The 15475-nt window shown below is 44.0% G+C and overlaps 1 protein-coding gene across 2 annotated transcripts in view; it reads left to right on the forward strand.

Annotated features, from left to right (window-relative positions):
• tmem104 (transmembrane protein 104) overlaps positions 1-15475 on the forward strand; it is a 38100-nt gene that overhangs the window by 1322 nt on the left and 21303 nt on the right. The window contains exons 3-8 of one of the 2 annotated variants that reach the window (XM_041062848.1): positions 516-637; positions 898-979; positions 3012-3114; positions 3640-3723; positions 9043-9142; positions 10382-10478. In XM_041062848.1, the coding sequence (XP_040918782.1) occupies positions 516-637; positions 898-979; positions 3012-3114; positions 3640-3723; positions 9043-9142; positions 10382-10478 (588 nt within the window). The remainder of the gene's footprint in view (positions 1-515; positions 638-897; positions 980-3011; positions 3115-3639; positions 3724-9042; positions 9143-10381; positions 10479-15475) is intronic. The other variant, XM_041062849.1, reaches the window with a different exon arrangement.

Here is a 15475-nt window from a genome sequence, read left to right on the forward strand (position 1 = left end):
TATAAGTAGTGATGATGCACATGAAAGTGCTGTGAAAAATAAAGAGGAAACTAAATTGCTTACACATCCTCTTTTTTTTTTTTTAAGACACTGGGCCTCTTTATGGTCTGGACTCAGTTTTGACAGCTCATTGAAGTCCCTGACTTTGCTTACATCAGCATGACTTTGCCACAAAGATTAAGTTCTGCTGGTCAAATGTTATTTTCCAGGAAGCTAAAGCTTTGAATCATTAAAGCACTCCGCTACCTGATAGGGGTAAGTGCTGTCTACCTTGACAGTGGTTGACTTTATCAACCAGGGTGCTGAAAAACACCTGATTGTTTACTGCTTCAGGTTTTGGATTAATACTGGATGAGACTTAATTGATCCCATAGAGAAATTTCAGCAGAAAATCTAAAGGGTTGTATCTGCAGGAAAGTGAAATTTAAGGAGACAAAAAGCAAAGAAAATGAAGTGTTGTTATAGTTAAATCTCAGCAGGGTCTTCACCTTCTGTCCTGCTCATTTCCTGCACAGGTGGGGCTGGTGTACATGTTCAATCTGATTGTGGGAACTGGAGCTCTAACGATGCCCAAAGCCTTCGCTACAGCTGGTTGGGTGGTCAGCTTAGCACTCATCTCCTTTTTAGGATTCATGAGGTAAGTCTTGTTCCACCCCAGACACACACCTCCTTTTTATTCCTGACATGCGTCACCTGTTGTTCAGCAGCAACAGAGATGACGTAAACATGCAGTTGGATGATCTGTTTACCAACATCTGAGTTAATTTCTAGTTTATATTCACAGTCAGTGTTAAAACAATGCAGCATATGTTTGAACATAATGGTCTTATGTGTCCAGTCCAGTCTTATGAGTCATTAAAAGCGACTCGTTAATGGACTTCCCTCTCCCATCACCAGCTACATGACCACCACTTTCGTGATCGAGGCGATGGCGGCGGCCAACGCTCAGCTGCGCTGGAAGAGGAGGGAGCAGGAGGAGGTGAGACAGTAAACTCAGAGACGGAGCAGAGTCTTACTCTATATGTAAATATCTTTAATAGATGTTGGCTGAATGGACGGTTCTGTATTTGCTGTAAGGATGTGCCAGACAGACCAAATATTAAAGAAGTAAATGTTCTTCTCCGTCAGGTGGAGTTTGTCTTATAAGACATTACGCTTCATTCATCCACTGTTTAATTCCCACTGTAGTTTAATTGACTGATGTAAAATAAGACTTCCTGAGCCAACTGTTCCAACTGAAGTGAGGGTCACAGGTCTGTGGTCTTTTAAACGTCAGACTTTAAAGACACGTTGCTGTTTCTTTAAACATCATCATTTAAAAAAAAAAATCAGATATCTTCCTTATTTCAGCTGAAGTTTATTACAACCTCTTCTTTCACACTGGAACTTTCTGTCTGAGAGAAACTGAAACTTTTTTCATTTCTCTCTTTTATCTCAGTAAAAATGACTAGACTATAGAATATTTCTTGTTAAATCCTGAAAGGAAATCCCCCTTTAAAAAGAGGGAGTTGCTGTATTTTTCATGTAGAAGAGTGTTGTTGTTTTATTGCCCAATCCTAGCACAAGTGAAATGTGCCTCTTGCCACCCTTCTATGAGAAACCCAATTTAGATGAAGCTGTCAGTGTAGGACTGTACTCGATTACCCAGGGAAAGAACCCAGTCTTCAATCACTTTTACGTTGACTAAGAAAAAGACTTTGTGCTTTCTAACTGGCTCAGCCTTTGCTTTTTGTTTCTCCCGTGGTACAGAAGCCCATCTTGCTCAATGCCCGTGGGTTTCCAGTTGAGGAGTTATGAGCCCGAGGACAACAGCCTGGCTCTAACTGAGCCCCAAACGCTCGGCCTTGATTCATGGCTCCTGTACTCCTCTCAGCGCTTTCCTCCCACATAATGGAAAATGGGAGGGAGAAAGCTGGAAGTGTTTACCACTGAATGCTTTTTATTTCTCTCAGCTTGAGTGAAACCTATTAACGAAAATACATTTTTTTTAAAAACAGTGATACATCAGCATGTTTTCAGAGAAAGTCCCATATAAGTTTATCAGGTCAGAACAGGAGACCATGAGTCTGAGAGTGGTCCCTCAGGCAGTTCCTATGGAAAACAGGACAGGGACACGATGTCAGACACGATGGCTGAGCTCCTCACAGACGCTCCCAGCTGTGACTGTTTTTATCTACCACTGAATGATGCTCAGATCAGATGGTTAATGTTTATCACTGGCTGCGGAGAGCGCCCTCTGCTGGAGGTATACGCACAGTGCGACTGGACTGTTCTCTCTTTATAAAGCTTTTGGGAGGTTTGGGACCAGGGCTCCTGGCTAAGTATTGCTAGATTTACATGACATTACTATCTGAAAATGAACAGCAGCATGCTTTTGATCATATATAGCTGCAATATTAAATATGAACTTAATGTTAAAACTGTTTAATCACGTTAATTCGCTGCTTTTATCCAGTTAAGGGCAGTGGATCGTACACTACAATTATTTTGTATTTCTGTTCTGAGAAAGTTGCTTTGACCGTGTCTACCACAGCCTTAAGGCGTGAACACATGAACACATGAACACTCACCCGACTCTCAGCCACGCTGCACACGTCGATCCAGCACGTCGTCGGGTTGCTTCTGTTTGTCACTGAGCCATTAGCTCCTGTCGCTCCTCATCTTCTGTTCCTCCCTGTGTCCCAGCCGACGTGTCACTTATTAACTCGGCCGGTGACACTCACACAGTTGACTGTCATCGACAGCTAATTGATATTAATCTGGGGAGGATTTGTGAAATGATAGAAAGCGATGTGTGGGCATGTGATTGGTGTGAACTGTGAGGTCCTCTGTTCTCCAAAGTGCTTCCCAGCTGTTGCTGGTAATTTCCAGATGTTGCCTCCCCCTGTGTCACATACAGAGCAAATAAACAACTGTGTTAATAGCTTGTAAACTCACTATTGTTTATGCTGAGGAATTAGGAAAACAAGCAGCCAAAATGGAGCCTTACACACTCATATCGTCCTCCTCAGGTCGACGACAGCGACTCCACCTCCGAGTATTCGGATGATGATGTCATGTGTCGAGGCCGAGCAGAGCCGGAGACGAAGCCCATCTTGTCTGTTCGTGAGTATCGTGAGTACGACAAATGTTTGTGGTGCGAGTGTTGACAGCAAACACAAGGTTAATTTTTCCAAACTGGAGGAGACACAGGTACATGCTGGTAGCTTCCAAGCTTCCAGCTTCCAAGAGTGATTCATGTAGCTGGTTTCTGACCCATCACCACTGAGGTTAAAGTCTGGTCAGGTTCAGGTTCAGGTTTATCTGTCATGACAAGAGCAGCAGAGACAATGGAGAAAATATTTGTACAGGTTTTTCAGTTAGAAGTATTTTAAGATGATCAAGATGTTTCAGTGGTCATCAGAGTCCAAGATTTTATTTTTAATCTGCACAGTAAGAATAATAATTAGTTATATCCTTTAATTTCATGTTTATACAGCTTTTTCACTATTCAACCTCAACAATAAACTCAGTAACTCATGAACCAGTTTTGAACTGATTATATATGTTTTCTTTTTAAATCATCAGACAGTCCTTGACATTTAACTGCCTCCGCTGTGAACGGTATTTAAAGCAGATGATGTTTTAATGTTTTCACAGAGAGATCAGGAGGTCACGTCGATCATTTCGACATCGTGGAGCGGGTGGAGATGGGTCAAATGGCCTCCATGTTCTTCAACAAAGGTAATAATCCTCTGGCCTCGAGCTTCTGCTGTCACCTCCTGTTATTCAATTAACTGCAGAAAGCGCCGTCATTAGCCATGTGTAACGTCTGAGGAGGAGTCGTGAAGGTTGTGTGGGATAACTCTGAAAAGATTTTTACACCTTTTTATGTCCACTCCTCACATTCACAAAGGAAGGCTGCTGGCCGTTTAATTGGGTGTAATTATATGTGGATTAATTGCCTTTGGTTGTAATTACCTGTTTGAGACCCCATCAAGGCTGTTAATCTCCCCACTGTGCATGTGTGTGGGAGGGGGTACAACCTGGAAAACCTGGAGAAGACGGTGATGCTGCTTCCTGAATGATTTGGGAGCTAATGAACCCTTTGGTGACTTGTGAGGCCTTTTCAAAGCGTAATCACCTTGAACCATAGACAGACAAAACTCTCCTCTTTCATATCATTACATTGTCCTGGCTGTGTCCACATGCAGCTCCACCCCCCCACCCCCTCACCAACCGGCTCTTCTTAACCAGATGTGTGACTCGACTGTCTGCAGCGTCCCCGTTGTCGCAGGAATAAAGGAACAGCGAAAGGTCAAAGCTCTGACAACATCATCTGAGCTGACATGTTCTGTCCTTCAGCGTTTCAACACTAGGTGGAGCACTCGGCACGCATGCACACACAGCATAACGCACATCCACTCACCTCATGTTCACGCCCACACGTGTGAGCGCACTCGTGCATGCCGTCATGCAGCTCATGCTGTTAAAGCTGCAGTGTGTCCCCATCCCTTCGGCCTCTTGTCACTCACTCGACTGTCCTGCCTGTTAAAGGTGAAGTGCTGAGAAAAAAAAAAAAATCTTAGCCGATGACCTTTCCCACCACGAAACAGACTGTGTGCAGGTGAATCACGTGGAGGGATCGATTGGTAATGAGGAAATGAGTTTTCTCTCCTCTTCTCACTCTCCCCACGCTGTGGGAAAGCAGCCCAGTGACTCTAATCAGAAATGAATTAGAGAGGCATGGGTCCCGGCACATGCTGAAGAGAGGAGAGGAAGTGCAGCTCTTCTGTTTATCCTGACGACACTGACCTGCTCAGCTCCTGTCTGCTGTGTGTGAGCTCCCTTTTTATGCACATACTGTGTACAGATAATGAAATCTGACCGGAGAGGCTGATATGATACCTGAGTCTAATCCCAATGCCAACGTGGTGCATTTCTTTCAGTCCATCGCTGAAAAATATAAACATGTTTTTTTTTTTTTTTTGTTTTTTTTTTACAAGACCATAAAAACCAAAACAAACGAAGGCAGAGTTTTAAATCACGCCTAAATATAAACAACTGTACAAGAACTGAACTGAACAGATTTCTGATTTGGGAACTCATTGCTTAAAGAATGAGTAAAAAAAACAATGACATTTCTGAGCAGATGTTCAGTTCAGCTTTCAGTACGTTACAGTTTGTGATACTCAGTGTTGCAAACACATTTCATCTGGCACCAGAACATGTTTAACTTTGATTTTCAGGTCTAGTTACGAGGATAATGGTCCACACACTGATGTGAACCGATGGAGTCTTTGTTCCTTTTAATGTTCCCAAACATTTTCTTCATCCCAATCACTCTTATTTTCTCGGAGGGTAATATATCACTGCTAACTGTGTTGTTGGAATTAATTGGGGTCTTAATTTGTGTTAGTAAAGTTGTAGAGTGTTGACCTATTCAGCTGCCCATGTGAACCTGGATGACCTCTGCATGCTCGGACTCATTATAGTTTATGTAAAAACCCTGAGGACTGGTACAAATGTCAGAAACCTACTGGTAACTGGTTTCACAGATGGAGGTTGGAGCATAATACGTCGGAGCTCGTTCCAGGTCTACTCTGACATTTCACAGAGAAAGCAATCAGTGGATTAACTGAGGAAATAATCATCAGATTAATTGATAATAAAAATAACAGTTGCAGTCCTAGCTAAAGATTCTGTTCTGGCGCTGCCTGTTGGTCAGTGTGCGTTTGTATTTATGTATTTATATCTAAGGTGTTTAGAAATGCACCAACATGCCTGAAAATGTGAGTCTGTGTGCTGTTGTGAGGGAATGGCCACGCACTTTGTTAGAGGTGACAGCTTAATTCAAACCATCTCCGGGAAACAACCTTAAATTGCAGGGGTATATTGGGTGTGAGGAGGCAGATGTTGACATTTGATAACCAGTCGTTCTTTCTTGGAAAGCGCAGCAAAACAAAATCAGCTGAGGGCAAACCGCAGTCTGGACAGACCTTCGCATTCAGCTCTTTCTTCAGGAGCTGAAAAACAAGAAAGAGAGCAAACAAGTCCATTATGCTCTGCTACGTTTACAGGACACTTAAACCGGTTTAACACCACCTCCCCCACTCTTCACAGATAATAAACTGGAGGCGTGACCGCACAATGCCTCTCTGTCCTGCACCTTTGCAGCCAATTAAAAGCATCTCTCCTGCTTCCTCCTGGGTTGAAATTGACGCAGCAGCAGATGTGAGGCAGGCTTGGACTAAGGCCATGGCTATTGTATCAGCCTGACCTGCAGCCACTGACAGGAATGTTGATGGAGGCTGCTTTATTCGCACCACTGTGGAAAGGCGTTACTCTAACCTTCACATTGATGATTTGAAAGTTGATTAGAAGACGACTTTGGCTAAAGTCACAAAGGGAGAGACACTAACAGCGCGCTGTCCTTGCATCAGCATCTTGTCTCAGCTTCTCTTTCCTCTGTGACGTGAGGTGGTGGCTAACATGGCGGCTGTGCAAACAGCAGGATGGCTTCTTCAACGTGAGCTGTCCTTCCCCTGACACACGGAGGACCACAGCGGCGAATACCAATTTGCTCTGTTGTAACCCGGGCTTGTGTCTTTAATGAGAACCAAACATGGGCACATCCATTTTTAATACTTCAGTGACTTTTACTTAAATGCCATACTTGTGCATTGAGAGCACTGGAAAAATGAAACCAGGAGTGTCTGAGCTGCTGGCAAGATAAATGAACATGTTTTCTTCAGCTTGCTGCCCAATCATTTTCCATAAGCCACTGCTACAATAGTTCTCAGTGCCAGCTTTCTAAAAGATGCACTTTAATTTCAGGGAGTTATGTTATAAAGGCTGACTGTGATCAACCCAGCAGATCGATTTTACAAGTTCAGTCCCGGGAAGGAAGTTGGTGCCATGAAAACTTCATTTATTTCTCAAAACGGAACCAAGTGAAGTCTGTTGTGTTGCACATCAGAGTCTGTTCAGTCCTTTCAGACCTCGGCTCTGCTTCCTGATGGATCGAAGCATACGCAGTCATGGAGAACCGGTAATAGGAGCAGCTCACATTTCATATGACGCAGAGAGAAGCTCGTTTCTGGCTCAAAGCTTAAAGCCAACCGATCCTTCTGAGCTTGAACAAGCAAGTGGCATCATCTACGATAGCTTCAATGCTCTGTATTTCCCTCTTACTGCTGCACAATGTGGCTCTAAATCTCTCAGATATCTAATCAGTCTCAGCCTTAAAAAAAATCCAGTAGTGGTCAGGCTTTGACCAAGATCTGGATCTTTCTAAGGATTCCTGGGTTTATCTCCCCGCCCCTAATCCTTATATCTACAGAAAAGATTTTAGAGCCAAAGAGATTCAGTCCAATGGTTCCTGCATCACACAGAAGTTGTAATTCAAGGTGGACCTAAATTAGCCATTTCTAAATCTGCACTGCCCTATTTACCTACTTTCAGAGACATATTGTTATTGGCATCGTTGCCTCTGGGGCTGACACAGTTTACATTTGATTTGTGAACGTCTGTAATCTCTGTTCATCAAACTTTCACTGTGACATTCTCACAAGAAGCAGAGTTTGAAAATAAGGAGATGGATGTTATTCAGGTGAAATTCAAAGTTAAAATTCATTTAGTTCTTTATCTCAGAGGCTTTAGATGTGACAGTCGTTCTGTTGAGTCATTTGTGTCCAAACAAGACAGGACAGGTCAAAGTATTTAAAATAACGTTCTGTCCTATTCCTGTAATGCAATATACAGAATTAAATCCCTGAATGTGGCAGTACATCAGTACTGTTAAGTCTTTACAGGGTAATAAAACTGCCTTTCCCTATTGTGCACTTAACTAAATAGTGGCCTTGCAGCTTTTCCCTGTGGCTCCTCACAGACAGGTTGTCAGGTCTGCTGTCAGTCAGGAGCAGTGTGTTGATGGATAGTGCTGCATTTCACAGCTACACGAAAGGCCGAGCTCCTGTGTGAAGACCCATTTTGCAGCGTTTTTGCCTGTGGCTCTGGATAATTGGGAAATATTAGTTACAGTGCCGTGAAGGCCTGCATCCCTGTGGTCCTGCAGAGCTCTCGCCTTGCTATCGCTTACTGACAGCAGCGGCAGAGGATAGCACGTCCTGTCTCTGCTGTCTGCCACAGAGACACTAATATGCCTCGTCCATGTTGTGCCATAGGAGACGTAAAATGCAGCATAGAGAGGGATTTGTTTTTGATTCCTGAAGTCTGATACCAACGTGTTTGCAAAGAAACTGACTTGTTTTTGAAACCTTGCCTTAAGAATTTTTTTTTCTGTAAAGCTCTGTATTTCATTTCACCCTCTCAGTTGGTAAATGTTGTAGAAACACGTGTGTTCATAATGTACGTAGTATATAAGAGAGTGAGTGTAGCCTGTAAAGCTACTGACTCTTTAATGTCACTTTATATTTTTTTTATGGACTCTATGCTCTAATTTCCTTGGCAGTAACGAATCAGCTGAGGGGTCCAGTTGGACGGTTGAACCCTCTTCTGAGAATCGAAGAGCACGATGGATGTGTGGTGCACTGTGATGATCTGTCGGCCGGTGATAGCTCTCAATCTTGGCTTGGCAGTGGCAGCAGAGCAGGGTCTTCTGTGTGGATGAAGAGGGGGGGGGGGGGCAGATGGTTGAGAGCTTGTCACTGTGAAGAGCAAAGGCTGACGATTAAAATTTGCTTCATGGAATCACTAGTTTTTTAATTAATGCTCTTAATATTTTTCATTGAACCAATAAGATGTGCCTCTGGCGTCCAGGCTGCCGTCCCAGAGAAAGGATGGAGGGATGTAATGAGTGGAGGTGTGGATGAGAGTGTATTTTAATAGAGATGGCACCATAGTGGTAAAGTTTAACAGACATGGTCCGTCAGCCATATCTCATGATGAAGTGTTTGGACGGCTGACAGAGATGAAAAATGTGTTTGCCTGTCACCTCCTGACCTCATCTTGCTTTATGAATCTTGATTTTATTCACAAAGACAAACTTAGCACACATCTCTGACTCCTTCATGTCTTTATCTTTTCATTTTTGTCTTTCAGTTGGTGTCAATATGTTCTACATCTGCATCATAGTCTATCTGTATGGGGACCTGGCCATCTACGCAGCAGCTGTGCCTATATCACTAATGGAAGTTGCCTGGTAAGACCAATATACTTATTTTTATCACGCTCGTTCTCAGTTTTACAGATATGATGATGGATTTCATAGACGCTCTCCTTGAAGAACATTTGGAGCATTTACTTCCCTCCATTTTGGCAAGACAAAGCACATCTTTCTTGATCTCGTCGGCTCCTCTGCCCCCAGACTTTGATCCTATTTTCACCTTCTGAACTCAAGATTGAGACAATAAAGCTTTGCTGACAGAGGCCTCTGGGCCTGCTGACCTCTCACTGGTGCTCCTGACGTCTGCGCCATGTTGACTTGCTTCCAGACAGGTTTTTATTGCCAGTCTGTTGGCCAGCCTGGGTGAGAATAAGGTATCTCATATAACTGGAGACTCTGCCCTTCAGAGCCTGGACCACAGAAATAGCCCCCCCCCCCCCCCCCCCCCCTTCAGTGTTGTTTTAGTGAGATGAATTCAGGAGGGCGACAGTTTAAGATTCTGACGGATGTTTTTGATGTTTCCAGGCAGTTTTAGAGAAAGTATTTCTGTGAGTTCTGATTAAACTTGGTCCACAGCATTGCTTTCGTTTTTGTAAAGATCTTTATTGCACTGAAATGTCTGAGCAGCAGGAAAATTCTTCATCTGTTGTTTTCTGTGGTTTATCACAGCTAGCACAGTGACCAGTGAGTCTGACGTTCTGGTTAAACCAGGCTGGTGATTTTAAGTTAAAAAAAAAAAAAAAAGTCCCAGTATAAACTCTTCTGTCCTCCTCTTCTAATTGTTGTTGTAAGAGATTTGCCGCGCCTCATCCTGTCCGCAGGCACAGCACACTGACGCTGTCTTATCGTATTAAATTCTCCTCCGCTGTGGTCCAAACCTTGCTAACCTTCCAGCAAGAATAAATGTGAGATGTAACTGAGACTTCAAAAGCAGTTTTCTTTGCCTGAAGGCGCAGACTGTAGACTTCTGAGTAGCATGGGCAGAACCAGATGATTTTACTAAAGCTCACCCTGTCACGCAGCAGTGATAGGGTTTGCGATTGCTTTTAAGTGATTCACAACCTCTGCTGCACACATCAGCTTTCCCTTTAGCTGATTTATCCGATTGTGCCTTTGATAAAACATAAACTCAGACATTTTACGTGACGAGCTGTAATGAGAGTTCAGACTATAGATTTATCAGAGTAATAAGAGGCGACCTGTTTCAGATGGCAACATCTCACAAGGTTGGGGTTAAACATTAAGCTGTTTGTTTGTGTTTGTGTTCCTGTGCAGTGGAAACCACTCCTGCAGCGCTGGAAGTGTGAAGTACAACGACACTGACCCGTGCTGGGGCTCTGTCACAAGGAAAGATGCGTACAGGGTGTTTCTGGTAAGCACTGACTCCTCATCCCAGCAGCAGTCACCTCTCTTTACCCCCATTTCTTGCCTGGTAACCTGTGAGACACTCTGCCTGTAACTTGTCTCCTCTTTTCCCCGTCCGGGCAACTGGTGAAGATGAGCTTAGCTTTAAAATGTCAGAACTGAGGCCAGAGCCTGTGGTGAAGCGACACGTCTGCTCTGAACTAATTCCTTCAAAATCCAAATAATTAGCATTATTGACTAATTATTGCTGGATGGTGTGTAAGAATATGCTTTTGACCCGAGCAGCACAGGTGGACGTGCGTTTTTGAAAAAGGTTTAAAGGTCCAAGCGTCGCCTGTGTTTCATGTTCTGTCCTCTGAACACCTCACGTCTGCAGCCCACAGAAAGTGTGTGTGTCCTTGAAGTGTTAAGCGAGCCAAACTTTGATTTCCACTCGAGCTTTAACTTTGCACAGCGACAGTGATAGATGTGCTGATCTCCTCCTGTATAATTTCTCAGCGTCACCGCTCTCTCGTTCGCTCCTCCCCATCCTTGCCTATATTTTAATGGAATGAGCCGACCTCAAATAATTTGCCAATAAATGAACTTCTCCCTCCTTTATCTCCCGTGGCCTAAGCCTCTTAGTGTATGTAAGCAAACTGAAATAATACCGATTCTTAATCTCCGGTCGATTTGTTTACACTTGCAGTTTTGCAGACTAATTTCCCAGTTTCATCATGAAACCGCAGAGGGAATTAGATCCGTAACACCGAGGAACATCTTCACCAGTCAGCGCTGGCAGATAGGGATGATCTGACCCTGTCTTCAGTTATATACGGGTGCTGCACCGATACCAGTGCACTTATTCTCCAGTTTAAACCTGAAACCTCTCAGTGTGACGCCGGTTAGGACCGTTCTTTTGTGAGTAAGGTAACATGAAGCTGTAACCACACATTTATTCTGAGCTGCATGTGGAGATGTTTATACTCCAGCGGTTTGGATGCATGTCTTCTCGTTATTTTAATCAACTAATTACTGTGTCCTTGCTATGGACGTCTCTGTCTCAGCAAATCAGATTCCAGTTAAGCCAAGGAATTAACTTTTTAAGGGCAAACGTGAAGTCTGTTTCTGTTTTTGTATCTCGTCTTCAACAGCGAAAAAAATGAAGTATTGTCCATTAACTTCACTTCATTTCAGCTTCTTTTTTGTTGATCCATCTGTTCATAGACATTGTGAATTTTTCACAGTCTCCTTTCATATTTTTACCCAGGAAATCTTTCATTTTTGTCCTGGTTGACCTTTACTTCCTTAAATAAATCAAAAATCACTGAACTGTGATGAAACATTCAGTAGGTCCTGTTAGCGTACTGTACAGTGGCTGGACTTCCTTCCACTCTGTGTGTGTGTGTGTGTGTCTTCACTGGGTCAGAGGCTCTGGCCTAGAGACACCGCCCAGACTCTGAATGATGAGTCTAAATAATTGACTGTTTCTCGTCAGCTGTGCTCTGCCCTGTGGAGAGAGCTATCAAAACCTGAACCAGCCAGGATCCACCTGGGCTCCTTTGTATTCTCAGGGTTACTGAGAGCTGCAAGGACAAGGTGTCCTTCTCCCACAGTGTTATCTATTTCTGTAACGGACCATTTTCACTCAGGTCTTCCTGAGGTGCAGAGTTTTGGAGGGTCATTCAGGGAAGCCATGCTCTAAATTGCTCTCTGAAAAACAGACTTTTATGGTGACCTTTATTGGTTTTTTGGAAGGTGTGTGTTTGGGATTTCTACTTTGAAGCTCAGATGTCAGGTGATGTCTTAAGCCACTCTAAGTCCCCCTGATCCATCCATCCTGGATGACTCACAGGCTGATTTATGATTTATTACAAGATAAATATTCAGATGCAAACAGCGTCAGAGTTTTGGGTCTTCAGACTTGAAGTGTGTTGTACTGCACCATGGTGTGAATTCATACACACCGATGCCTGCAGCAGCGTTATGTTTGGGCCATGCAGCAAAGAATGAGCTGCTCGGTTGTGTCCACGGGAATCGCTGGGAGTGATGATAGAGACATTACTGCAGCCATAACATTTTTAGAGTTTAGAAAATGTGGAGAGATTAAAGAGCGGCCTGATTATGGTGCTGCTCTAAAGAGCTTTAATCCCTGCGTGGGTGATTGGTGCTGAGAGAGGGGAAGGGAGGCTGATGTCTCAGTGATTCGGACAGAGGGAGTTGTGCTGTTGATGGACGGACGCTCTCTCCTGTGAGTCCTTCAGGATGAATTGTTGTCCACAGGAGTTAAGATGCTTTTACTCCCTCCTTTCCCACCACTGGACTTGATGTTTTTGAGTATCCGTCTGCCTCGTAGGCCCCGGTTTTCCGAATCACCACACACAGGTCACAGCGGTCACATCTCAGACATCAGCTCACTGTTTCAGCTGAATGTTTTTTAACTGCTGCTGATAAATTCTCTGACGATTAACAGACTTATCATTTCAGCAGTGACCCATCTCTGTGTGGACGTTGTGCTCTTAGTTTCAGCAGGTTTCCCTCGGATGGTTGCTCTGCAGTGTTTTTCTTTGGGGTGGTGGTGGGCGCTTTGTTCGCAGTGGACAACAGATTGTGAGTTATTTTTAGGTTTGAGAACAGCTGTCACTGTAAATAGGAGGAGACCTTTCACCCAATAGCACTACAGCAGTGAGGAAAAGTGAGCGAAGCCTTAAACCTGGTTCAGTCCATCTGTGAGTTTTGCCACTGTTTGCAGTTTGTTGTCAGTAACTTCAGCCTGTTGCTCCCAGTGTCGCCCGACCCTAGTCTCTCACTTTCAAACATGGATGACATGATTGAATTTACTGTGTTTTCAGGCATCACAGGTTCTTTTTAGTCCCACACCTCAAGCCCGTTCCCTCATCATGTGTCAGTCACATCAACTGAGTGTCAGCGCTGACACTGACACGCAGCCTATGGGGAGACTGGGATAAATATGTGGTTTCCACGCAGTTAAATTAACTGAATTCAGCCTGTGATCATCACAACAGTCCATCCAGCTCTGTCATGTTGAGTTTTACTCAGCCCTCAAAGGCCACGAGCCGCCACAGAACGATGCCGATATTCTAATGGACATCACGCTCCCATTATAGAAGGTGTTTTTATATAAAGACCTCAGTGCTGAATTCACAGAGACTAACTAATTACTTCATGATAATAAGGCCTGAAGCAGCCCGGCCGACGTTCCATCAGGTCAGATCTTTGACTTAAATCAGTATGGACTCCACACAGCAGCACTGTCAGCTGTGGACATGCCACGACAGCCATTTTCCTCATCCGAGGATCTGAAAGCTCTTAAGAGGATCAATTGACCGTGATTTGCTCCGCTGCTGATTGATTCTCATGTTCGCCGCCTGAGTGGACAGCTGAGGGCTTTTCTCCCAATATCTACAATATTTGTTGGCCTTGGGGGTGTGAAAGGGAGATGATGGAGGCCATTGCATAACAGCGCCCTCAGTGTTGATCCTGGGCCTTTGCGCAGCTTTGATTGAAAAGATTAAGGGGCTGTGCAACAGTGGAGCCTTTCTGGGTTTTTGTTCAGCTCCGGCAGAGATTCCCGAGACCTCAATTAAACTTCTCTGTCCTTGATTGTCCCCTGCTAAGTTTTCTTTTTGAATTTCACTGCAGGGGTTTTGTCACAGTGGCTAGCCAAGCAGTGGTTGGTACACTCCACCCCGCTGGACAGCGAGTACAATTTAAATGGCTGATTTATTGTTCTCCCAGTGTGTGGGAAGTGATGGAAAATCAATGCGGGTTATGAGATCAAAGGCAGATGATGCTTACGCTGCATTGTTCACCTCTTATCTTCATGCAGATGTTTCAATTACGCTGCTTGTCTGTGAAGCCATTCGTTGCCTCATGCATTGAAATAAAGTTCATTTGAAGCACAGGTAAAGTTGTGGCTCGTCCCCTGACGGTGTAGAAATGACCCAACCTGCCACAGAGCTGATTCATTAATTAACTGACTAATAAAGATTTATTCCAAGAGGAACTTGAGCGACCTTGATGCCCGTTCTTTTACTGCAGTGTTTTACCCTGTCACAGACAGCTAACTGCATCTGTAGCGTGTGGCACATAAATCATTCACTTGTTTAGCTAATGGAGGACAGGTTTCTCTGAAGAAGTTTGTCCAACCTACGACTTTGTCTAAAAGCTGGTCTGGTGATTTTACAGTCTTCCCAGAACTCAGTCATTTACTGTTTTTATTATTTACTGTTAAGACTGATGAAAAAAGTTTTATTTATTTATATAAAACTGTATTTTTTGAGAGAAACGGATAAAAATAACCCGCCCTCACAGGTCAGCCTCTTTACCTGAATGGCACCTAATATTTCCTCCCAAAATATTGAAGTGAGGCTGCGAGTTTCGTATTTTACCACGTTCATTCCATTTAAACACCGATATCGGATTAACTTTACTCACCTGAGCACAGGTACTTAGGAGCAGGATTAGCCTCATATTTGATGTGTACAGTGAGGAGGTACAGTAAATGCTGTAGTCGAGCGGCAGCGACTTTCCCAGTCAGGGCCGCGGCTGTGGAGAGATGACAGTACAGATGGTTTAATAGAGATTATCGCAGCAGGAAGAAGTGTTTGAGCTGCGACGCACACGAGGGGAGTTCACTCCACACAGCAGCAGGAAGCTGTATCAGAGCAGCGGATCGGGACGGGGAGGAGATGCATGGTGCTGCTGCTGCTGCTGCTGCTGCTACTGCTGCTGCTGCCGGGGTCACTGGAGCTTCCTGGTGATGAGGGAGCAGCGTGAGACACAGCCATGCAGGAATAACTGACCTGCCTTTGGATTTTTTTTTTGGTTAATATTTAGTTAATTAGCTAGTAATAAACGGAACGATTCAATATTCTTATGCTGGTTAATGTGTACTTGTACGCTCTAACATCATGCTTTCATTAAACAGTAATACAGCTTTGTTCCCAGCTAAAGTCTGACCAAGGGCATCGTGTGTGTGTGTGTGTGTGTGTGTGCGCACAG

The sequence above is a fragment of the Toxotes jaculatrix genome, chromosome 18 (assembly GCF_017976425.1).
Source record: "Toxotes jaculatrix isolate fToxJac2 chromosome 18, fToxJac2.pri, whole genome shotgun sequence".
Classification (NCBI taxonomy): domain Eukaryota; kingdom Metazoa; phylum Chordata; class Actinopteri; family Toxotidae; genus Toxotes; species Toxotes jaculatrix.